Source organism: Gymnodraco acuticeps, unplaced genomic scaffold (genome assembly GCF_902827175.1).
Source record: "Gymnodraco acuticeps unplaced genomic scaffold, fGymAcu1.1, whole genome shotgun sequence".
Taxonomy (NCBI): Eukaryota; Metazoa; Chordata; class Actinopteri; order Perciformes; family Bathydraconidae; genus Gymnodraco; species Gymnodraco acuticeps.
The window spans coordinates 762,511-789,139 of NW_022992150.1; the positions used below are offsets into that span (position 1 = coordinate 762,511).

A 26,629-nucleotide genomic window follows, 5' to 3' on the forward strand; every position below is an offset into this window, starting at 1 on the left:
AACTGCAGTGGAGTTGTCCTTCTTTCCTGCTTTGGTGTCCATTACTATTTTATGCATTGGTCTCTAGTTTGACAACTGCTATCTTTTAATCCTCTTAAAATAACTAAATTACATATTAGCAGGGGAACTGACCTGATTTCAGTTCTAAGACTTCTGGATCCAAAACATGGATGATATACCCAGAAGTCTAGAGTACAGTCATTTAAGTTCTATGTCGTAAAGAGACAGAATCGCTTCTCCAATCGCATCTCAATTAAGTCCCAAGATAAAGTAACTTTAAAAAACACTTCTCACTAGAAAACACTATAAAAATACCTGTTGTACTCTGATAAACAAGATGATGCTCATATTTAAACATGGCGACTTACGGTTCCATCTCTAGTTATGACCTGAAAAATGTGATGTCCTGAGGCGTTTTATGTGTTTCCCTTTGGGAATGAGCTGAGCACTCTTTGCCCAGATGCCATTCATTCACAGTGTTTGTGAAACCTACTGAGGACAGACAAGTATTAGAAGTGCGCTCCAGGAAAGTGATCCACTTATTTATAGACACTTTAATTAGACTGGCTCTCTGGAGGTAGTACCATGCCGGCAAATGATGAAATCTCACCCTCTTTCTTTCTGTGTCTCTCTTCTGTCAGCCTGCTGTCCCCTCCCCCGACAACTCTGTATCAGTGCTGCATCCCTCACTGGCCCCCTCCATCACCACACCCTGCACTCAAGTTATGATGCAGTTCATGTGCAGCATACTTTAGCGTTTGCAGTGCAGCTCCATCTCAGATTTTATTTTATCTTATCTTGGATCAGCTTAACGGTGAGTTTACCTTCTGCATGATGCACTGCTCAAATACATCAGGCTGTTACATTACAGCCCTGCTTTGTTGTTACACTTTGTGAATGGTTAATCTCTCTCCAGTACACTGTTGTTGTCTCTTTTTAACTGTGAGAATGAATTACTGCTTATCAAATGTCTCATCCTGAAGTGTAAGTGCTCTCTCTTCAGTTTCTCATTGTCCCTCGCTGAAGAGTTACTCAACAGGTCTGGTTTGTTTTGGTTGAAGCGATTGCGCAATCAAGTGTTGGAGCAGTGATGTGCTTCACAAAGGCAGTAGTGTTGTTATGAAACTGTTTTGTTCTCATATGTGCATGGGCAGGGTGTATAAAAGAGCTTGTGGTTCTAGTGCGAGTGTCTTTGAGGTTTAGGGTCTGTGATAAAAACGCTTTTGTTTGTGGTTCCCTGAGATGGTCAGGAGTAGCTAACCGTCAAATATATTTATTTTCTTTCCACTGTGTGACACTTCACTTGCACCAGACTTTGAAGTACCCACAGTCTCATTCACCGTGTGTGTGTGTGTGTGTCCGTCCTTTCGGATAAAACACAACCACATGTTGGACCTTAAGAGTCACAACAAGATAAATAAAATGGAAGAAAGTCATTGCAGGAATCATTTGAATTTGACCAAAACCTCAGAATATTTCCAAATTCTGAACAGGCATCATGGCCTGCTGTGATATCAAAACTGTGCAGCTTGTCGTCTGACAGCTCAGAGAGTGTGGATGCATGGAAACAGAAGCTAGACGCCCAGCAGACCTAGGGCACGGGACAGAGAGAGACTGACAATTCCTCCAGATGGTGGACAGCATACCTCCATGTCAGAGTCCCCATCTCACTGCTCACTGACAAATTCCTCAGGCTCTGAAGTGAGACACAGAGTGTGTGTGTGGATTTCCTTTGAGGATATGTAATGAAGAAACTAAAAGCAAAATCTTGTCCTTCTCTTTCACCCATTATTTAAACTCATTACCATTGGTTCCCATGTACGCCATTTGATCACCAGGGGGGGTGAATTAATAATCATTTGTACACAGAAAAACTAACAAGACTTTCCTCAGTACTCATTAGGTCATGCACCTCCTAGCAGGTTACTTTTATTCTGCAGGTTGCAGGAGCAGGAAAGTACTGACTGCTCGGCGTGTACACAGTGTGTACGCAGACAGAGTGTGGGTGTGCTGTGGTGTGTGAGTCTATATTTGTTTTGGGCCCGCAGCCGTATCTAATTTATGGAGTGTGTAATTCTGTGCTGAAGGCCCGTTTCTTCTCTCAGCAGGACTCCTTCCAGGTGAATGAGATGGCAGAGTGTGGGATCCAAGGTGAACAACCTCAGAGGCGTCTTGCTGTGAAGGAAAACGGAGAGCTGACAGGTAAAAATGAAACACATCCAATGGGTCATAACCACGCTTAAAGAAACTTGTATTATTAGTGCATTAAAATGCCTTGTATTTAAAAGTTGTTTTGTTATTCTCATGATTTCAAAAATGTAATTCCTTGTATATTTTTTGTTTGTGTTCTTGTCATACACACGCTGTGCGGCTAGACTCGCAGCTGTCTGTGGATGAGAGGAAACAGAGGGACAGGGAGGAGAGGGAATCTCTGGTGTTATGGAGGAATCCTCTGCTCACACTACACTACTTCACTCTGGAACTGCTTATCACCATTGAAGAGTGGCTGAAGAGGTGAGAGGATGGGTGTTATAGTGGTGGTAGCACTCAGATCTCTTACTTAGTAAAAGTTGTAATACCACATGTGGAAAGTTCATGCATTGAAAAAGTCCTGTATTCAAAATTGTACTTAACTAATAAAAAAAATAGTAGCATCAAAATGTACAATATAAGTAGAAAAATACTCATTCTGCAGAATGGCCCATTCCAGAAGAATTGATGCATAAATGTATTTGTATCCCTTTAAAGTTGCGGCTTGTTCAGTTATGTTTGTTTGTTATTTACTAAGGGAGTTACTAAAAAAAAGTAGAAGGAAACGGAAGAACCTCAAAATAGTGCTTCAGTAGAGAACCTGAGTAAATGTACTTACTATGTTTAATAAAAGTGTGTGAGTCAAAAATCAATAAAGAGAGAAACTGAAAAAAGGAAAATACCGGTTTAACTTGTAAAGCATATTTTAAACAATTTAAATACATTTAAATATGTATTATTCATGTGTTAATGTAACTATAGGGACGACAGCAGATAAGCAGTATTTTTGCTGTCAGTTTGATCTAACGAGGTGCTAGTGCTGCGTGTTTATTGCAGGCAGAAAGAGGATACGCTGGTTGTAAAAAATAAAAGCAAACTGCTTCCCTCGCACACAAAAGTACAAATCTATAACCAGACAGGAGGTGACCTTGATTGTCTCAGCGCTCTCAACCTAAAAAGCCTTCTCCCTCATAGTTTAGTCTTCAGTCAGATTTGTCGCAGAACCTATATAATACAGCACAAAGGTCTGTATTATATATAATTATTTCCCCTCATAACTCCTCAGACTGGTAGAGCTGGCAAGGTGTTTCCATCTCACTAACTGATGCCACCTCACACACAAAAGATACAGCATCAGAACAGACAGCATCAGAGTTTGCTGTTATGAAAAAGTTCCTATAGCTGAACAACATGTTTTTTACACACCAAGTAATCTTTGTTGACACGGGGCCTATAAGAAGGTCAGAGTGTACGCTCAGGGAGGCCTCTGTGGTTAAGTGTGTGAGGACAACGTGTTTATGTTCTAAACTACAAGAGGATGTGGTGAGCCGCAAGCACCATGAGCAGTGTTCTGACTGAGAGAAGCTGCTGTTCACAAACACCAAAACACATGGTGTTAAGCTGCCTCGGGCTCTGTAAATGGAGACAAAGGGAGGATTGGGATGTTGGTATGCGAGAGGCTGTTATTTTGTATAGAATCATTGTGGTCAAATTACTGTTAACCATGTATTTAAAAACAAATACACAATACAAGTCTAATACAATTTATGCTGTCCATGAGAGACCAGTTTAAAGATGAAACGCCTTACAGATTGAGAAAGCACAAATATTCCAGTAGAGTAAACAGTAGGCTATTGCTTGATGTATGCCAATGATGTGGTCATCTTTGTACACGGGAAAAAGACTGAAATAATCACATCCTGTCTCTCCAATGCATTGGACAAGGCTGAATAACATTTGCTTACAGTTAAATGTGAAAAAACAAACAGTATGCATGATGTTCAGTAAACGACCAGTCAAAATCGAAGGATCCAATGTGTTTTTAAACGGAGCAGAAATAGAACTAGTCTCTACCCAGTTCAAGTATCTTGGAGTCATATTGGACTCGAACTTGAGTATCCAATACCATTAAATTCAACTTGCAAAATGTTAAACAAATTAGGCCTTTCTTTACTGTCAATGCTGCAAAGTCATACCTCCACTGTATGATTCTATCACACATTGAATACTGTTTTACAAACTGGTCGTTTGCTTCTGCCACAAACCTTAAACAGATAGAACAGCAGTACAAGAGAGCTATCAAGGTTTTTGACAGACAGAAAGCCAAATTCATACCACCACTGTACCATCCTTGAAAAGCACAATTTCTTGAGTTTCGACAATTTTAAGTCTTTTAAAAGCATGTGTTTTAAAAAAAAATGTTTACATGGACTGGCCCCCCCTTAGGGGAATTCATCCACAAAAAACACACTGGACGCTGCACTAGGTCAGAAACCAGAGGAGACTGTGAAGTCCACCGTGGACGGACCACTTTTGGACAAAATGTGCAGCTCTTTCTGGAATAGCCTCCCAACTGAAAAAAAAAGAAGGTCTACTCACTTTGGGCTTTCCATAGAGTTTGACCGCAGTCCGGGTTCGCACGTTTTTCACTCCGTTAATGACGACCACAACACACTGGTAGGTTTATAAATTATATTTCGAAATCCAGACTAACTGTAATAAAACCTATCTAGCTAGCTTATTTTTTATAACGCCAATTTCCTGAACCCGAGGACAGCGCTCCGCTAAAACAAATTACGGCCAAAGATACTGTTAGCTTAAAACAACAAACATTAGCTTCACACTGCTAGCTAGCGAAAGTTAGCCAGATAATGCTAGCAGTGTGATGCTGATGTGAGAGGTCGCTTTATTAAAATTCTTACGTAAAATAACATAAGAGTAATAGCAGGAACATTGAAAACATTCGTACATAACACGTGTATCTTTGAGTCACTTAAGTAATGGTACTTTAAATATTACAGCCTTAGTTGCTTTCTGTCACTGCTAGCTAAATTGCAATATTGAAATGTATTAACTTGTTGCACAACTGCGTAGTTAGCTTACTTTCTTAAAGTTATGTACCGCCTCTGAATAACTGCTTTAATTTAAGCAGTGTGACAACCATGGTCATGTACACATGCCTAATACACGTGTTTCAGTGGCACTTGGTATTTCAATATAGAGCTATCCCCACATTGTGGCCTCAACTGACAGCAAAGCTAAATTAAAACCTGCATATCCAGCCATTGACCTCAACATTTTATAATAATTATAAATAACATTACCGATGTTTCTCTTTAATCAAATTATTTTTTTTAACATTCGACCACTAAAACCACAATTTTCTGTTGCCACAAGGGGGAGCTTTTGACCCATAGCTTCTATGTGTTTTACCAACTCGAATACTTATCCTACTGAAAACATGCCACTCTTGTTTGTGTAACCTATGGTTGTAATGATTAATTCCCAACAGATGTCCACTGTTTTCCTCAAATTATACCTTTTCTTTTACTAATACTGCCTCATAATTACTTAAACGATTCCTTCATCTGCCCTGAAACGTTATCTTTCTTCTCTTTTTGTGCACCAAATCATCTATGCCTCCTTTGCATCCATCATCTTTCTCCTCTTTCTCTTCACCCAGGCTCTGGGAGCAAAGACAGACTCTGTTTGGACTGCTGATACTGCTTATCCTCCTCCTCATTGCATACAGTGTTGAAGGAACACACCAGAAGGTGACTAAATAATGAAAAATGTTAGGCTGACATGAATCATACATTCTAGCTTTTTAAAGGAAGGCGATAGTGAAACAAATGTTATGTATGTTGTGGTTACAGTTTCCTACCTTTTCACCACCTTTATAGTGAATTTAATACACACACAGTATAAGGGGCGCCTGTACCTACGAGATTGGAGCGGGTGACTATCGATTGAAGGGTTACCTCCTAATCCCACCAGGAGCGTCTGCGCTGCGTTGCGCTGCGGCTGCGGCGTTTTTAGCGATCGCGACCACTCTAGTCAATGGGTGCTATTCCACCAGACACGCTGCGCCGCGCTGCGCCGCGGCTCGAAGCGTCCCAGAAGCTCCTCGCCGCAAGGAATTTCTAAAATATAGGATGAATCCTATTTTTGACGCGGCGCAGCGCGGCGCAGGCAGGAAGTGGAATGTTCATCCAACAACTGCGAGGCTACACACACGACGCTCCGCTTCCGCAACGTTTTGAAACGCGCCTGGTGGGTTAGGACGCAGGAGGAGGTCGCAGTGCGGCGCAGACGCAGCGCAGACGCTTCCAGTGGGATCAGGGAGTCATGCAGCACTAACGCTTTCATGCAGTCATTTACTATTTCTTAGGTTGTGCATAGTGACAGATTAAGTCAGATTATAATGCACATAATTTTTGATTGTAATATTGGGATTTGTTTCGCAGAATAAACATCATCTCTAGCAACTGTATGCCTGTCTGCACACATCAAGTTAGTTTAATTATTAACTTCTCATAAAGCACAGTGGTAGCTGCTAATCTCTTATGTCCGGGGCAAATTACTGGAGGTGTGACTGTGAACAGACTCTGAACCCTTTCCCTTTTTTCCACTTGTTTGGTTCTTTCCTGACATGTGCTGAAGTATTTTGAAACCCACTGCCATAAAACGTTTTTTTTCACAGTTTTACGCAGATACTCGGAAGTTGCGCAATCACTTCTCAATAATTTCACGTAACAATCGCCCAAGGCTGGCACTGCACTTTCCAGCAAGGGGAGACATGCAGTATGTGGTGTTTTTGTTTTGCTGGGTTTCCTGGGAAATGCAGTCTTCGGTCAGAGCCTCCCACACCCCCCGATCCCCTCCACCCCTCAGTCCCCTCACTTCTTCCCGTAATCTACTCACTCCGTGCTTCCTCCTGAAAATGACCTGCCTACGCTCAAGGGAGGAGGTGTAAACAGAGTGATGGATTGAGTGATAGTTGTGGATCAACAGGAACAAGAGAAACATGGTGATAGACTGAATCTTGGCTTGCCTTACATTATAGTTGAGTAAGAGCTGTCTGCCACCAATAAGAATAATGGTTCTGTTCTTCTGTCAGTGTGCTGAACACTCCTACCCTTCGGCTGTGTCCTCTAAACTCAACAACCTTTGTCTCGAAAGGTCTCTCTCACTCTCTCCCTCTCTTTCTCTACCACTCACTTGCCCTCACCCACCTTTTTAAGTGCCCTCTGTTTTGCACACTTTCACTTTCTTACCTTCTTTCACTCTGTCTCTTCCCTTCTCCTCTCTGTGCCCCCCCTCCTTCTTGTTTTCCTCACTCTGTGCATGTGTCTCTGCCATGTGGTTGACCGTCCCTCTTTCTGGCCTCTGCAGTATGTGCTCTACATGGAGAAGAAGACGCTGTGGTGCGCCTACTGGGTCGGCCTGGGCATCCTCTCCTCGGTTGGTCTTGGCACCGGCCTTCACACCTTCCTTCTCTACCTGGTAAGAACATTTTTTTTCCTGTGACTCCACAACAAGTTGTATGCCACTTTCACAGTGCAGTTGTTCACTTGCCTGTGCATGTTTATGGCAGAGCTGAACACAAACACAGTCGCTGATGGTGTTGGTGCAGTGACGCAGTTCTGAAAGGACTTGTGTGTTGATGCTGTTGTTAGGTTGTTGCTAAGGCTTTAGCAAGAGCATTATTAAAAGCTTTTGGAGGCTCCTTATGCATTTGCACATGCATACGGGAGTTCGTATGGGTTTGTGAGCACATGCTTTTCAAAGTGGGGTGGAGATGAATAGACGCTGTGGTAGCCGCACTGTTTTGACAAGCAGTCTAGGAACAATCGCACTCACTGACCCCTCTGACTGAGTGCACACGGGGATAGGAACACACTCCCTCCCCTTCTCTGGGCTCTTTCTGCTCCCCACTGCGTGGCTCACTCTCACCCTCTCTTACACTCCCTCATGTTACTTGTACTCTTTTTCTATGTCTCTCCTTTGCTTAGAACCCCCTTTTACTCCCCCCTTTCCTCTCTCTTCTGTTGTTACCCCCCAACTCTATCTGCCTCTGAGTGTTTTTGCTCCGTTTCTAGAGAGGGGAGGTGTTGGGTCTCTTGTGATGAACAGATATGGGTCCCAGAACATCTGCTTGCCCTCTCTGTCCATCTGTCATCAGAGAGTCCACTGTCACACTTTTATACCCTCGCCCTGTGGAGCTGAACTGGAAACATTGAAGTGTGTGTCCTCCACACTGCTGTTTTTAAAAGCCAAATTCTGGCGCTCCCAAATGTAATTTGAGAGTTTTTTGTTACTCTCCCTGGCCCAGGTCACTTTCTCAGAAGGATTTGATGTACAATGTCACCCTCTAGTGAGCGAGGGTGCTACTGCAGGTTGTGGTGTCACTGGGTTCATGACAGAACTTGGTGCTCCTTGCTGGAGCTGCTGTTGTGCATATTCTATAGAGTTGCACTGATATCTTTTTTTTAAAGGTCGATACTGGTACAAAATCAGTTATCTTTAGATGTTATCTGTTTATAAATGATGTTCCTATGTAGATATTCAAATGAAGCTGTTTAAAATAATATATATGAATAATCTCACTTAAGCATTATGTGTTTCCCACCATATGTTCCAGTTGTGGGCTGAAATGCCTCCTAACTTCATTTACACCATGAAATTGCTATACAAATGGAAACCCTACAGGCATTAATAGAAGGAACCAGCATTTACAATCCAAAATGATATATAGATATTTATAAATATGTGGTCAGCGATGTTTGTACTTTGCAGATTAATGTCTTTAATTGGCTGATATTAATTCTTTAGAAAAAAAGTGTAGCCCAACATTGGCCTTTTTATCAGCAACCTATGCCGTAGCAGTTATATCAAGTTCCCTGCCTGATGTAGTATCTGATTCCTCTCTTCAAGTCTGAGTTTAAACCACAAACAGGAAACACACATGACCTCAGAGAACTCTTGTTATAATACATCTTGTTTTCTGTAGAAGCTTAAACGATTAAGAGTCATTTTGTAGAGCTGATGGTTCTGACAGATATGTATTATTTTTTGGGTGATTATTTTAAAGATTATCTGTGGAGGGTGTGATGAACGGTGTCAAGTACCAGCAGACATGTAGTTCTATTTGGAGGAAATGGGACAGTTGTTGTAACTGGGTCAAACAATATCAGAACACTCGATACGAGAGCACCACTAACTTACAAGACTAACACTGTTTTTCTTCCTGTCTATAAAACTTAATAATAGGCCTTAAATGAAATCCAGATTTGGACTTTGATTTGATTCCATGTCAACATTTGGAAAGAACACCACCACAGTTTCTCTGTAAACAGTATACAACTGCACCACCAGAGGTATACACAAGCTTAGTGGAGAAGTGCCACAATAAACTTTTATTGCACAGCTTCTTATCCCGTTTACAATTTGGTGAAAAACTTTCATTGTAGTTTCACTTTGGAAATCTCCCTCAAAGTAAAGAGCAAAGCTAAAACAATCAGTCAACAATTACTTGACCTGCACAAAAGTAACGGCAACAGTTAATAGCCACAATTCTCTGGTTCCTCCTTCTGAAATCTCAATAGTACATGGTTATCTTGTTTTTCTGTGATCTGTCTCCCTGGGAAATTGTAATTTGGACATTGTTTAATATTTTCTCACTTTATAGAATAATCAATAGTTGATTAAAAAAATCATTGCTGTATACGGCCCCACCTGATTGTTTCGGTCGCTAAAATGATTAGCTTCATACGATGTTTGTATACACACCAGAGGTGGGGAACCTTTTTCCTCTCAAGGGCCATTTCAATTTTTACAACATCCTCCGAGGGCCGTACAAATGATTGATCTCTGCTTAAAAAAACTAAAATCACAGCTCATTCATTCGGCCTTTCTTTCATTCTGTGCAAAGAAAAAGCAACCTCTTAATCCAGATATCTTACCATGACTCGCACATGCATTCACGTGCACGGTGTGGCATGACCACCCAAACAGAAAGATATTGGACACAAGATGTGTGCAAATGTATTTAGTTTCCTATCCATGTGAACATGATTTAAGTGTGGGGGGGGGGGACCTAACCTCCTCTAGGGGGGTCTGGGGGCATGCTCCCCCGGGAAGATTTTTTTTAAAATGTTGAAGTTAAAAGCATCAATCTGGTGCACTTTGAGAACAACATTAAGAGATCTATGGATACATCTCTCAACACATATGAAACAGAACTGTAAGCAGATTTATTTTTCTTTATGGATATTTTACAAATCACTCCCCTTTCAAACTGTATTCTTGTTTATTAATAACAACTTTTTTTTACTGTCATATAGTATATTTTATACCCGTTTACTTTATTCTCTTATTTTTTTATAATGATCATATAAAGATGTGCCTTTACCTCACTGGTTGGAGAAAAAGCTTCTTATATTCGTTAGCATAGCTAGCTAACCAGATGCTAATAACAACAAAGTTATTGACTGTAATGATCAGAATGACAGATGAACAGATCGCCACTGGGCTTTCAACTAAAGACACAGCCACGCAAAAACTGCAGCATGTGTACGGCTCCTTATGGGTACTGACATTTCTGGAAGTGCCGGAGCGACGTACTGGTGCTCTCCGTCAGAACTGCACCCCTGTCAGACGATAAATGTACCACGTGATGACACGTTAGGCTCGTGTTGTGTTCAAGGACCCTGACCTTGGCCAGGAAAAACAGGCACTCGCTTTGTTTAATTTGTTTGCGGTCTAGATTTCTTTAATTTTTTTCTTTTTTGCGTGTGTTTATAAATTACCTTGAGGGCCGTACCAAATGGTCTCGCGGGCCGTATACGGCCCGGGGGCCGGAGGTTCCCCACCCCTGGTATACACGATAGGGCTGTGCATCTTCACTGGTCTCACGATTCGATTCGATTACGATTATCCTGTCTTCGATTCGATATCCCGATGCATCACAATGCGTTGCATCCTCAATTTTCTATATTACTGCACATGGCTTCTTTTTCATCAATGAATCAGTGTTTCCCCTAGGTTTACTGCTTGGGGCGGGGGTGCTGCCTGAGCAGGGGGGGGGGGGGGGTCATTGGGATATTTTTTAGGGGTCAACAACACTAAACTCGTTTGGTTTATTTAATAAAAGAGCACATGTTCAATGTGAAAAGTGACAGTAGATATAGATTAGTTGCAATTTGGTGCTATATATATATATAAAATAAATAAAAAATAAATAATTTTTTCTTTTTTTTAAAACACCTTGAATTTCGGGGGGGCACGGGGCTCCGTTGGTGGGGCGCAGCGCCCCTCCAAGACAATGGTAGGGGAGGTGGGACCAAGTAATTGTTTTGCAAGTCCGAGTCAAGTCTCAAGTCTTTGCGCTCAAGTCCGAGTCAAGTCTCAAGTCTTTGCGCTCAAGTCCGAGTCAAGTCTCAAGTCTTTGCGCTCAAGTCCGAGTCAAGTCTCAAGTCAGGATGGGCAAGTTCAAGTCAAGTCCAAGTCCTAAACTTTGACAAAACGAGTCTTAAACAAGTCATTATGTGCTTTTCACCAAATGTAATGACATCGATCAACAGAATAATACTTAATAATCAAACTGCTCTTTATTAGTCACATTAATAATTTAATAATCAATTTTCTCTCTGCTGGTAAAGTAACGTGTTTTCTTCTATTTGAAGAGGGATCAGTAAGGTAAGGCTACCGTGACGGTTTGATTCAGAAGGAGTTTAATGTATAAGGTCCCAGATGTTAAGGTGACCAAAATGTTTATTTCCACTGTGTACAACATGTTATAAGGGACCCACAATCTATCTTTATGCAAGGGATAATGTGCAGCGAGGCGGGCTCTATGGGGAAAAGAACACCTGCATCTAGATCCCTCTGCAGGTGGTACTTTAAGTATATTTTGATGCTAATACTTTTCTACTTTTACTTGTAACATTTTGAATGCAGGACTTTTTATTGTGCAGGGTTCCTGCAGGTTTCGCTAACTCAAATTTAAGACCTTTTAACACCTTTTTAAGACCACTTTGAATAGAATTTAAGACCTATTTCACGACAATAAAGTATGAAGGAAAATTGATATGAAAGAAGAAATACGTCCCATAATCACTTACAAAGTAAATGTATTCATGTTCAACATAAGAATAATGACTGAACATAACAGCAATAACAGTACAGAACTGTGTGTGTGTGTGTGTGTGTGTGTGTGTGTGTGTGTGTGTGTGTGTGTGTGTATTTTAATCGCAATTACGATTTTGGCCTGCCACAATTACGAAAAACAACATAATCTAAAAAAACGATTATTTTGCTTTGCTAGGTTGTGACAGTGCACTACAACATATTTGATCTAATTCATTTTTTAGTAATGTATCTTTTAATTAATTAATTTTTTTATTGGTTTTTCAGTTGAATTATACGTTCAGGGTAATCGTTGCTGTTGTATGATTGGTGTTTAGCTACGGTATTTAGCGTCTACAGCATCTCCGCTTTTAGGGTTGACGTCGACCCAAACTTCGCCCGGAGGTCCCCCGGTGTTGTTGCGGGAGCTGCTGCACTAGCTAATGCTCCACTAGCTAACGCTACATTAGCAAAACAAACGCTAATTTCTTTTGCAAAAGGTGCAGCGGGCTTCAAACACGGTCCTCTCCACTGGTTTCAACCAAGCACTAAATTAGATGTTTTCCAACCAAATACGGTTGAACTGACACTTCCCCATATTCATTTGTAAGTAGATTCGAAGATAGGCTACATGAGCTGAAGCTTGGTTGCTAGGTTACTAGCTGGGTGTTCTCCAATAAGGGGCCGGGGGAAACAAAGTTAGTGATTACTGGTTCCAACTCCTGCCTACAAACTCTGCTGCAGAAACTCTCCTCTCTACTCTCTCATCCACTCTGGCTGTCCTCTCACATCTCGGCAGGCTCGTCAGTCCCCTCCTGCTCCCTGGCCAAATGATGCACTGTGTGCTAATAGAACCGTCCTTAGGGCAGCAGAGCGGAAATGGTGGAAATCCAAACACCGTGACGACCTCCTAACCTATCAAGCTCTCCTCTCCTCTTTTTCTGCTTCGATCTCTCAGGCAAAAAGCACTTTCTTTCAAGATAAGATCCAATCTTCCTATTCCAATCCTAAAAAACAATTTTCCATCTTCTCCACCCTCTTGGACCCTCCAAAAGCTCCTCCCCCCTCCTCCCTTCTGTCAAGCGACTTTGTTACCCACTTTGAAAAAAAGGTTGATGATATTCGCTCTTCTTTTTCTGACTCACCTTTACTCACCGCTGGGTCACCAGACCCTCCTCTGCCCGCCCTACCACCTGTCCTCTGGACCCTATCCCTTCAAACCTCCTTCAGACTATCGCTCCTGATATTCTACCGTTTCTCACCCATTTCATCAACACTTCTCTAACTTCTGGTCACTTTCCAAACAGTCTCAAGGAGGCAAGATTAAACCCTCTCCTAAAGAAACCCACTCTCAACCCGTCTGATGTTATAAACTACAGGCCTGTCTCTCTCCTCCCGTTCCTGTCTAAATCACTTGAACGCGCTGTCTTTAAACAACTCTCCTGTTATCTCAATCAGAACAACCTTCTGGATCCGCACCAGTCTGGTTTCAAGGCAGGTCACTCCACAGAAACTGCTCTCATTGCTGTCACGGAGGAACTGCACACTGCCAAAACTGCATCCCTCTCCTCTGTCATCATCCTGTTGGACCTGTCTGCTGCATTCGACACAGTGAATCATCAGATCCTCCTTCACACTCTCCAAAAACTTGGAGTTTCAGGCTCTGCACTTTCCCTCCTCACCTCATACCTGAAAGACTACCTACAGGGTGACTTGGAGAGGGTCTGAGTCCGACCCTTGTCAATTAACTACGGGGGTCCCTCAGGGCTCTGTTCTTGGTCCCCTCCTCTTCTCCCTGTACACAAACTCGCTCGGATCAGTCATTAGCCCGCATGGTTTTTCTTACCACTGCTACGCTGACGACACCCAATTAATTCTGTCCTTTCCCCGCTCAGAGACCCAGGTCGTTGCACGCATCTCTGCTTGTCTAGCTGACATCTCTCAGTGGATGTCTGCACACCACCTCAAGCTCAACCTTGACAAGACTGAGCTGCTCTTCCTTCCGGGAAAAGATTGTCCCACTCTTGACCTAACAATCAACATCGGCACCTCAGTTGTTTCCCCGACTCAGACTGCAAGGAATCTGGGTGTGACCCTAGATAACAACCTGTCCTTCACTGCAAACATCGCTGCTACAACCCGTTGCTGCAGATACACGCTTTACAACATCAGGAAGATACGTCCCCAGCTGACTCAGAAAGCGACTCAGGTTCTGGTCCAGGCTCTCGTCATCTCACGCCTAGACTACTGCAACTCCCTCCTGGCTGGTCTACCTGCATGTGCCATCCGACCTCTGCAGCTCATCCAGAATGTAGCGGCTCGTCTGGTCTTCAACCTTCCTAAATTCTCCCACACCACTCCGCTCCTCCGCTCCCTTCACTGGCTTCCGGTAACTGCTAGAATCCACTTCAAGACACTGGTACTTGCTTACCATGCTGCGAATGGATCTGGCCCTTCGTACATCCAGGACATGGTTAAACCGTACACCCCAGCGCGTGCACTACGCTCTGCATCAGCCAAACGACTCGTTGCGCCCGCGCTGCGAGGGGGACCCAAGTTCCCATCGGCGAAAACACGTGGGTTTGCTGTCCTGGCTCCAAGATGGTGGAATGAGCTCCCCATTGACATCAGGACGGCAGATAGCTTGCACATCTTCCGGCGCAAACTGAAAACTCATCTCTTTCGACTCCACTTCGAGCGTTAGAACTATTAACGAAGCACTTTTATACTAATAAAGGACTGGCTTACCTAAAGCCAGTTGAGTAGCACTTGAAATGTTTGGCTCTATGAAACCTGATGTACTTATATGATTCTGTTTTCTTCAAGGTTGTGTCTTCCTGGTCGAATGTACTTATTGTAAGTCGCTTTGGATAAAAGCGTCAGCTAAATGCAATGTAATGTAATGTTGATTTAATTCAATACAAATTGTTGGGGGGAACTGAAAGGCTATTACCGTACTGGTTACTTTGCAGCCCGGACATTTCCCCCAAAACACATTTAGACGCTATCGCAACACAGAAGTACCTTTCAAATCCGATAATTTTGAAGACCTTTTTAAGGCCTTAAATTATTAAATTATTAAATTATTAAATTATTAAATGTAAGACTTTTTAAGACTTGTTAAGACCCCGCGGGAACCCTGATTGTAACTTTTTTAATTGTCTGAACTTCTCCCACCTCTGACAATAAATACTGAGTGATTACCAAAAAAAAAACCTGCTCTGAAGGTTATTTTCATTTTACAAATCCTGAACTCAGCTTTGCTTTCTCCAATATCATTGAAAAGCAGCCAGATGCTGCTTCTTTTTTCGGTTTTCGCTAATTTCTTGACTTTTTCCGACGCGCTTGCATTTAAATCCGGCTCCCCGTCTCCCCGTCGCTCTGTGCAGCTGGCCTGTACCACATGCTGTGCCCCCCACCCTTCTTTCACATAATGGTATGATCCTAGTGTGTCCTCGCATATGATTGGCCGCATGGTGGCCCAGCTAAATAAAGACCCGCCCCTGCCTGCAAGGATTCTCAGCAAGAGTAGGAGCGGCTGAAGATTCTGCTCTCCCTGACGGGAGTCTGCTCTTCTAACGGCAGCTCGCGATCGGCGTGTTGGAGACCTTTGAATTAAAGTATCAAGTCACCTCAAGTCAGAAGGCTCAAGTCCAAGTCAAGTCCCGAGTCATTGGTGTTCAAGTCCAAGTCGAGTCGCAAGTGTTTTGTGATTTTGTCAAGTCGAGTCTCAAGTCATCAAATTTGTGACTCGAGTCTGACTCGAGTCCAACTCATGTGACTCGAGTCCACACCTCTGGGAAACACTGCATGCAGTAAGATAAATATGAACTTCCTTTTTATTATTTAGAAAGTATTTCAGAAATCAATAACATAAATGTCTTGACATTAAATTATAAACCATAATAAATCAATTGTATAGGTCTAGCCTCCCTATATCTGTGTGTGAAATGGTTCCATCCTCAAAAACTAAAAACTAATGCTTCTATATAAATAAACATTGATTGATTGATTGCTTCTGCAGTCTAGCTGCAGCTTCTACTCAAAAAAGGACACTGAATGTCCTGAATGTGGCATCACAAACATGACTTGACAGGAGTATTTACAACAGCATATTAAAACAAAAATACTGCATTTGGGTGCACACTTACATTCTCTGTCGTACTGTTCCATTAATCCCATGATTGTAGGAGATTAAGTTAGCTTCATCATATCTCAATCAGTGATTAAGTGAATAATACAGTTTCTATCAGGTTACTATCAGCCTGTCACTCATTATTTTCAGGGAGGGGGCGGGGTTTGGAGGAACAGAGGAGACGGTGATTGCGGAAGCTTTCCTCCTGCCTTCATAAACTTTACACACATATTTATCAACTGAAAATAGCAAGAGAACATTCATACTCTGCAATCCAAGACTTCATTAAATCCACCAAAAACCTGACATGACGATAACAAGTGTTTTTCAAAAATATAAATCGATGTGTGTCTCTGAGCCGCAGCGACACGGACTGATTCAGAGCGGGTCATTCTGCTGTTGGTTCTGGACTGGTTATTGTGTTGGTGGATAAAGCAGACTGCTCCGTGTTTGGAGTCGTGTCTGTCGTGTCTGTCACTTCTGTTCCCTGATCTCTGCGTCACCGACCAATTTGATATTCGTGAAGAAAAAAAGAAACGTTATTGTCCGGCCGCGGCCGGAAGATCAGGAAGCAACGTTACTATGCTATAATCGATTATGTTCTGTTCCTGCATCGATGCAGAATCGTCCACGTCTGCATCACGATGCATCGTAGAAACGATTCATTTCAACACCCCTAGTATACGACTTATTTCATTGCTATCAACAGTCAGTAGAGGATGCCAGTGGTTTTGAGATGAAAATCCTATAAACCGTAAACATAATTGCTTACTTATTGAAGATGTGTATCATTGTACACTATTCATACACAAATGTGTATAACATGTTGTACATACTATTGATACAGAGTTTCAATATTGTATTCACTATAGCAGAATATAATTTTTTTCTCACTGGGAATAGTCAAACTAGTAACATGTATGTTTCACTCTTCTCCATTTGTTATAATAGCATTACCTCTCCAGCTTGTTAGGTATTGCTACCTCTTTGTAAGGTGTACTTACTTTCAAGGTCCTCTGTAGTGCTTTGTCACATGACATAACATGTGACTCTAGTGTTGTCATATGAGCAGAGCAGTGGTTCTCAACTGGTGGGTCGCGGACCCATTTTGAGTGGGTCGCGGACCCGTTTCGAGTGGGTCGCAGATGTTTGTTTTTTTCTTCACTCACACATCTGTGACCCACTTATTTTTTTTTGGGAAATAAGTCAAACTTTTCTTTTGAAGGCCTGATTTTCTAACGCTGTGCATGCAGTAGGCGTTGGACTGGAAGTACCGGAGACCATAAACGTTTTTGAAAACTTCTGTCACGTAGTGATCATCATGTTTTTTCGAGTCTTCTGGACTTCAGAATCAAGATTGTTGCCGGAAGTCCCCACGGAGAATAACTTTGCGGTAGAACTCTTCTTTATACATCCATGGGTACAACTTCAGATAAAATTGAACACATAATGAAATATGACCCCCGGTTTGATGATTGAAAGGTCACAGAGCAATGGGAGCTATCTACCCTTATCCACAATTTAAAGTAAGTCACACAGACTATCTCCTCTTTCCTCTTCTCTCTGTATGGAGCAGCAAGTTCAGCTGTCAGAACAAAGTGAAACACAAACAATGGCATAAAATATTATTAATATGTCAGGTAGTAATAGATTTATTTATTTTCTTCTCAGAGTGTACCAAAATGCGTAGTTTATATGTTAGTATTTCTATAAATCTCCTGGGGGAGAATCACCCCGGACTCCCCTTCTGGGGTTGGGTTTTCAGCACGTGTGCCTTTTTATGCTATACAGTTCAGCTTTGATTCCATCATCTCATTAAACCTTATTTAAAAGCATTCTTTAGTTCTGTGAAGGGATATATGCACTGTACTTCACTTAAAAAGCGTATATATTACAGCACGATTTTTTGTTGAATAGATTTGAGTGGTTCAAAAAATGTCGGGTCGCGATTTATTGACAAAGGAAAAAGTGGGTCCCGAGGCCTGACCAGTTAAGAACCACTGCTCTAGAGTCACCAACAGAGGGGGGTGCAAAGCCAGTAACCGGAACAATTCCAGTCAATTAAGCTGGAGCAGAATTGGCAGCTCAATGTTCAGTGACGGGGCGATGGCTGTCCCGTGTCTCCTCTCTGTGCTCGCATCCCGCTGAGACTGCGAGAGATCGGACTGGTTATTGGAGAAACATAAAACACTGCAACTCAAGCGTGTAGAAGGAAAAAAGCACACTTTTTGGCACACCATCAAGTGTATTTTATCCAGCTGCTCTGAGGGAGGAGGTCGTGGGTGGGTGCTTATAATACAGACCATGAAAACAATAAAATCATGCAGGAGCAGGAGAGATCTCATTTCATCAGGGGCTGTGGAGGCGAGGACCGGTACACACATGTGCACACTGAGTCCTGCACCTGCGTGTCTATCTGCCATAATAATTAGAAAAAAATACAACCACGAATGGGACACTTTTTTCGCCCTACTTAACTTTTTTAAGTGTTCAAGAGTGTCACTGCACTCCATAAAACCTCTTTTAACTGAGAAGGGGTTAATGATGAGTGTGACGATTGAAAGCTTGGGAATGCTGTAAATGTTTTAGAAGAGAGCTCATCTGAGTCATCCACCATTAAATTACTCTGGGTAATGGCTGTTGTCATTATGGGCAGCATGAAAATTGTTGTGCTTAAATCAACAGCAACAAAGAATTAAAGTCATAATTGAAGCTGCACATGTTGCTGTTTATATAATAGAAACTAGGGTAGTCTTTTTTTCTAAGTTAGAGGTGTACATGTTGGTTCTTTCTCGAAGCATGGTTTTCAGCAGACACTTGGGCAAACAAAATGCAATCTTTTGGGATAACAAAAACTCTAGCACCATGTTTAAGAGTCGTGATTTACAGTGTCTTGTGTTTCAAAAAATGTGGCTCATCTAAATAAAGGCAAATTCTGTAGTTTTCTATATTCAGTTTCTTTTAGGATTGCTAAATTATAGGTTGAAGGGGTGGCTTGTATAGAATATGCAGAGTTTCGCTTACAAACCCCCTGAAATTAAGTTTTGGCTGTTGCCAATTACCAGGAGCTTTAATTAGCCCTAACTATCGCTGTGAGCGCAGAGCAGGTCTGAGAGTGAAGCTTCCACACACGTCCGTAAAGCGATCGACGCATATGCCGTTATCATTGGTGGAGGAAGTGCTTACATCCTTTAACAGTGACATTACTTATGCTACTCAGTAAAAGTACTGTTACAAGTTGTTTAAAATGTTAAAAAGAGTATGTTAGTACAAACAGGAAAATGTCCCTATGACTGTTATGTATTATATAATTATTTTATAGCTTTCTTATGCTTTAACTTATAAGCAGGTTTCTGCTGTTGTAGTTGGTTAAGGTGGAGCTAATGATTGTTTTATTTATAGATGAATCTACTAATATTTTTACCATTTATCAAATGATTGGGTTAGGATCACAATTTTACTCAAAACCCAAAGTGACATCGCACTTATTGTTTTGTATCCAACCGACTGTCCCAAACCTTAACAGTATTTTTTTTTAAATAATAAAAAAACAAACTGAATGTTTTCTTATTTCAGAAGCTGGAACCATTATTATTATTTTCATAAAAAAGACTCTGACGATCAATATAGTAGTAGTGCGTTTTTGTCAATCGACTAATGGTAATATCTGTTCTTGTAAAAAACATAATGCTTTATTAACTCGTGTTTTTTCCTCTGTTAAAGCCATTATTTGTAAAGTTGTTAAATAACCAATGCTAGCAAATAAATGGTGTGAAGTAAAAGCTAAACTTAGTTGCTTCCTACCGCTGGCCGTTAGAAACAGTCCGCGCACACATTCACAGTCTGACAAGAACATGTGGGTGAGGGAAACTCAGTCAAAGCATGGCATGGTATCAGACAAAGGACACATGTATGTGTGTGTGTCTGTGTGTGTAGGACACTTCTCCTTACTCACCTGACCACTGTGTGGCTTTTAGCTTTGCTTCAACTCCAGAAACAAACAATGGTGCACCTCACAGAGACAGAAACCTGGCTGCTTTGTTTTATTTGTGACTCACATGGTCCTACTACTAGTGTTGTGGTACTTCTTTTTCCAGTGACATGATAATGTTGATAAGAGAGTTGTTTCTACTCTTTTGAAAGGGTTGTAAATACTCTCATGGGTGTGGACTGTTTATATAACATTGTATCCATTCAGAATGTCCTTGGCTTAGCCATACATGCTTTCTGTGACAAACATGACTCAACATAGAATAATTGCTCCTCTGCTCACCAAAGTGTGTGAATTGATACCACACACGCATGTTGCCCGGATCATGAGTGACACATCAGGATCATGTTCAGTAGTTCTTTGGAAAGCTACTCCTGACTCACCACTGGCTGGCAGTAACGGATCTGTTGCTCTAACTGCAACACCTCTTAAATTCGATTTGAAGCCATTCATTTTTAACTACATCTAGATAGTGTGTCAGAACTTTATCGCCTGGATTTGATCCTCTCACTACTGAACATGCAGTATCACTAACGTACCATAAAGATACGATGGTTGGCAATTTTACAGTCGTAAGTCATGGATCTGCAGCTGCTTGTGAGGGGGAATCTCACTTTGGGTATGGATATGATATACCACGAGAGGAATATTATTTCCTTTTGCGAAAAGAAGTGTTAAAAAACAACACAAATGCCTTCATCTATGAATTTACATATATTAGATAAGTAAAGTTAACAGTTATTTCAATCAGTATATTGAAATCCTCATGAGGTTGCTCAAATGTCTTTTGACTTACTCATCTTCAACTCTTTCAAAGATGAATACCAGAGAGATGTGTGTGTGTGTGTGTGTGTGTGTGTGTGTGTGTGTGTGTGTGTGTGTGTGTGTGTGTGTGTGTGTGTGTGTGTGTGTGTGTGTGTGTGTGTGTGTGTGTGTGTGTGTGTGTGTGTGTGTGTGTGTGTGTGTGTGTGTGTGTGTGTGTGTGTGTGTGTGTGTGTGTGTGAGTAACACTAATTAGAGTTAGACCTAACACACTTAGCTATTTTATCTACCTCTGGAACAAGCTAAACTAGTTATAAATATGTTTATTCTTCACTGTCGGGTCACTCATTACTGGATCAGTGAGCTGCATGAGACGATACTGACAGGCTGCTAATTTCTCCCGCGTTATTATCCAAAGTTAATGTAAACTTCAATAATGTACTTCATTTGAATGTAATAATTATGTTGGTTGTTGTTTGTGGAAGCGTCAGTAAATTAGCCCCATTAACCACACACACACACACACACACACACACACACACACACACACACACACACACACACACACACACACACACACACACACACACACACACACACACACACACACACACACAGCTTACCAAGAGCACATTGTGGGCCAGAAGCCGGTCTGGAAAAGCACCAACACGCCTGCCAGCACAAGCCAAACCAGTGTGCTGCTGGCAGACTGCAGGTGTTCAGCTTATTGGAAAAATTGTTTTGTAATGAAGTTTCACCATAAAAGCCACTGAGTGCCTCTCACATCCCTGTCACGCCATCACACACCCTCAGGTAGGCACAGAACCATCACCAGGCCATCATTCGATGCACAATATTACCCCCAATAAACTGAACAACAAAAACAAAAACAAACAATTTGAAGTAAGGTAATCTTAAACTACAAAAATAAATACCGACACCGTGTGAGTTGATTTATTCTTACATAATGATTACTATATTTGCTAGTCAAGCTCTTTTTTTCACTTTCCTAGCATGATAGCGAGCTACACTTCTTGTGTCACTTGTGAAGAAACTCGTAAATACTGTATATTACCATAACGATAATTATAAGTGTTAGTTAGTTTCTTCGTCCAGATAAGGTTAGGCTATACATATATTAACTCGTTGTGAAAACGTCATGTATCAATATTGATATTTCTCAAAGATTCAAATGTTAAAGGTGGGGTAGGTAAGTTTGAGAAACCGGCTCGAGATACACTTTTAGTTAAATTCCATGGAATGCTCTTAACATCCGATAGCAATGAATATCTGAAGTGCTTTGACAAAAAATCCATAAAAAAAAAATTCATCTGTGGAACCCGTAGTACTGTAAAAAGTACAACCAATCCGTTTAGCCAGGCCCGGCTAAACGGATTGGATTGCCGCCCTGTCTGTCAGCCTTCCATCTCGTGCACGCACAAATGTATCTCGTGCCAGCAACAGGCGGCCACTTTCACCAGTCTGCTGACGTCATGTGCGCGTTCATGTGTGTTGGAGGAGGTGAAGGAAGGGGCGGATTCTTTTCGGCTGTGTACTTTCAAATTTGAGTGCACTCGAGACGGTTTCTGAAACTTACCTACCCCACCTTTAAGTGATTGCAAATTAACAAAACATATTCCCATTTCATTTTCGTTGTAGTTTATATACAATGAAGTTATCAAATGTTCTATTGTACATTAATTACAATATCACTTTCAAACAGTTTGGATTGAAAGTGTTATCTTTTCAAGTGTATGGACCATGCTCGGTGGGGGGTCAGAGTGTGACTGTCTGCTAGACAGGGTGAGGTTTCTGAAGATGAAGTCATATGGTGAAACCACATGGATAAATCACTGAGACCAGCCCCTCAAACCTCCAGCTTCTAGTCAACAGTCTGTGTGTGTGTGTGTGTGTGTGTGTGTGTGTGTGTGTGTGTGTGTGTGGTGTGTGTGTGTGTGTGTGTGTGTGTGTTGTGTGTGTGTGTGTGTGTGTGTGTGCGTGTGTGTGTGTGTGTGTGTGTGTGTGTGTGTGTGTGTGTGTGTGTGTGTGTGTGTGTGTGTGTGGTGTGTGTGTGTGTGTGTGTGTGGTTGCTTACCACCCACTTCTACAGTACCTCTACCCTCTCTGCTCCATCACTGGCCTCAGTCCAGGGTCCTCTTACCTCCCTCAGAGATCCTGACCAGGGCTTCTTTCTAACGAACTGACCTCTAATGTTTGTCCGGCTTTGCCTCCAGCAGTCTCCCACCATAAGAAGCGGTTAACAGGTTATGCTAGCGGGACTGTGTCTAATGTGCTTAAATGGCCCTTGACAGCCACAGCGACCTGTTAATGACTGGACCGTCCTGTGGTCGTGGCCGCTGAGAACTGGTCAGTTTATGGTAACCCATTAAAGCCTGGTTTGGGGATTCAGAAGCAACTACATTTGGCGCTATAAAATAACAAGCAGAGTCTATCCCATGAAGAGTGGCAGGATGATTATCGGCTGCACCGCCCGGGTCTCATAATAACAAATAATAAAGGGGATTTGTTGGAATTTAATACACTTATTTAAAAAAAAAAATGAATACTAACAATTGCTATTCAAGTTACAGGCTTGGCAAATATCAGTGTTTTTTTTTAAGATCACACTTTTAATCTAAAAGTCAAGTGCCAGTGTGTAAAAATCGAAATGTAATGGTTTTTTGAAATTTGATGTGGTGTGTGATAAAATGTCATTATGAATGCCTTCACTCTATTGCATCTAGTTATAATTTCAAATGTAAGAGGCCCCTATCTGCACAAGCTGCATATAAAAGTACTGATACATTATACTGTGAGTGAGTTTCTGCTGCCCTCATTTTACCAATTTAAAGCTTTTATCATATATATATTGAATTAAAACAATTATAATTTAAAGCAAGCTTGACTGAGACTCTGTTTAGACTTGACATTAACATGTGCTTGTAAGGTTTCAGCATTAGCGTTCTTTTAGTTTATTGTTTTGTGTTTATTCTTGTGACCTTGCATTTTATTTTGGTATTGACTCTACCCTCTCTTTTCAGGTGTCGACACCTCCTGTCTTTGTGTGTCACCTGCCAGCTTGATTGTGGTCTCCTGCTCATGATTGTTTTCACCTGTGCCCCATTACCTGTTGTGTGTGTATATATAGCCCTTCTCTCCTTTTGTCTTTTGTCGGTTCGTCTTGTCTCAACACCAAGTCCATGTCTGTACTCCCTCGTGAACTATTGAGCAACCTAGTCGAACCTAGAGAACTTTTGAGTATCCTAGTTGATCCAGAGTTCTTGTGAGTCCTTCGTCTCAGTACTGAGTGATCTGATCACTGGTGGACAGCTCTATGGACCAACTACCCAATGGTAGCCCTTTGCGTATGGAAGAAGTAATAAGTCATTCATTTTTGAAAGTATTTCTCCCATCTCCAACAGAATCAGCCAAGATTGAATCTTGTGTTTTGAGTGTTATCATAAAGTTGGTCATGTTTCTGTGTTTTTGTTGTGACGCTACCATACCGCTCCATCTGCTCTCATGCCCGGCTTTTGTTGGAGCTCTGACCGCTGCGGTTGCCTGGAAACGGTGTTGGCGGCGTTGAGGTCTCAGGGGGGCAGCCAGTAGACGATAACGTTATATTTATAGTTTCAGAAAATGTAACATATTACACACATACCACCGTCAGGCAGAGAAAGGTATCAGCCCATTAACAAATACTGTAGGCAATGCTTTTCATTGGTCATTGCATATTTCTGTAATAACATGATTTAGGTAAAAGTAAAAACTGCAATGTGGATACATGCACAACACAGACTATAAAATAATAAGTAAATATGAAATCTATATGTAGATTTGTGTTTAGAGAGATGTTGCCCTAACGATCACAGTTTAAGTGTTCTTCTGGTCCTTGTGCATACATGCTTGTTATAAATCTGATGCTACTGCGATGACCATATTGACTCAACTAAATGAATGACTGCAAAACAATTCCACTGGTTCTTTAGGACCAGAGAGGGAGCTAGACCGTCTGTGTCAGTAGCTCATCTCAGAAGCAGCTATTGACCAACCAGCTTTCACTTCCTCTGTCAGTGGACACACTGTTGCTTATGTTGTTCGTGCTTTGACACTGAGAGGAACCTCCTTTCCGTTGGTGTGCCTAAGCAACTGCCATTTCATGGATAAAAGATTAAGGAACAACTCACTACACATCAAAAGCAATTTGGGGGACGGGAGGTAATTTAACTCAATGTTCTGAACATAATTTTAACGATCTGCCATTGAAAAAACGATTGCTTTCCTGATGGTTTTCATTTTATGTCTTTGTGTTGGTTCCCAAAAAGGCCTTCATGATGGTGTATGATGTTTTCCTGTCATAGGTTACCAAACATTTTTTTGCATTCCTTCATGTCACATAAAAGTACAATTGAACTCTGAGCTGATACAAAAATATACGAGGTAAATTAGTAGCAAGTAAATCTTTCTGCAGAAAAAACCCCCTTAAAGATCCTCTTTAAATATGAGGATGCAATTTTGAATGAGAATCAAGCTAAAGGAGGTCCTATGAGTCGTAGTACTGATGATATATTGTTCACACACACACTTTATTACCACACCTAAACTGTGTGTGTCTCCTCGTAGTCTGCATGCAGATTTACTCATATGCAGGATCGGGGATCCCTCTCGTTTTGGAAGCCAGGCGTTGGTTCCTACCACAGGAATGCCAGCAATGTGGGCTCCATTGTGGATCCCATCGGGTCAGATAGACAAGCTTTGTGCCTCTGTATGTACTGATGTGTATTTTAGAGGTGGCAAACATCATCCACATTTGGCCCATCTCAAAGTAGACACAGTTAAGAGGTGAATCAGCATACACACAGGAACCCTCACCACAATGTGCTTATAGCAATATAAGATGGAACAATGGTTTCTGTCAGAGAAACATTTTTAGAAATGATTCATCATCTGTCTTTTTAGGAGATGAAATGTGTGCCTGTGTGTCATCAAGTCAGAAACAAAATGAGCCAGGGCCCTACCTGGATGTTGTGGGCTGGGCTGCACATTAATTGTGAGTCACTTGGACAACATGAGAGGACTGGGGTTTTTGTGTAAGGTGATACGCAGTGACAAAGCATTAGAGAGAGAGAGAGCAGGTACTCTGAGGCACGCAACACTCTCTGTTGGCAGGCTGTCTGCGTGTGTTTGGTTAACACATCACCTGAGATAGAGCGTTGAGAGCAAGAGAAATAGAGTGTTTTTTGACTACACAAACTTCTTCGTGAGGAGTCTGTGTGTGCATGTATGAAGTGTGTGTGGGTGTCAGGGCAGTGTGAACTCTCCAGTGGGGAGGATGTGAGGCTGGGGAGTATCCAGTCTGTCTGGGTCAGTGCTGGGAGTTTTGTGACTTTTCCTTCTGGGTCACTTAAGATTTTTCCACTTGTCTTCTGTTTTTGTAGGGAAACAAGTGTGTGAACATGTCTGTTTTCTCTTTAAGTCCTGGCAGTGTTTTTATTTTTTATTATTGTAAAAACGACTCTGCTTAGCGTTCCTGTGCCAATGGAAACTGATTTCTTTCTTCTAAAGGGAGTCATTGCCTACTA

General features: G+C 41.7%; 1 protein-coding gene across 6 annotated transcripts in view; it reads left to right on the forward strand.

The window, feature by feature from the left end:
• The first annotated feature begins 723 nt into the window (after window positions 1-723).
• The window catches only part of LOC117538471 (vacuole membrane protein 1-like), a 74,841-nt gene continuing 48,935 nt past the window's right edge, over window positions 724-26,629 (forward strand). For 2 of the 6 annotated variants that reach the window (XR_004567859.1, XM_034204193.1), the window contains exons 1-4: window positions 2,007-2,202; window positions 2,376-2,514; window positions 5,714-5,804; window positions 7,426-7,536. Coding sequence is in view for 5 of the 6 variants with exons in the window: in XM_034204193.1 (XP_034060084.1) it covers window positions 2,130-2,202; window positions 2,376-2,514; window positions 5,714-5,804; window positions 7,426-7,536 (414 nt within the window). In the remaining variant the exon portion in view is untranslated. Of the gene's footprint in view, window positions 815-1,931; window positions 2,203-2,375; window positions 2,515-5,713; window positions 5,805-7,425; window positions 7,537-26,629 lie in introns of those variants that run through there. The other 4 variants (XM_034204192.1, XM_034204190.1, XM_034204191.1 and 1 more) reach the window with 4 other exon arrangements.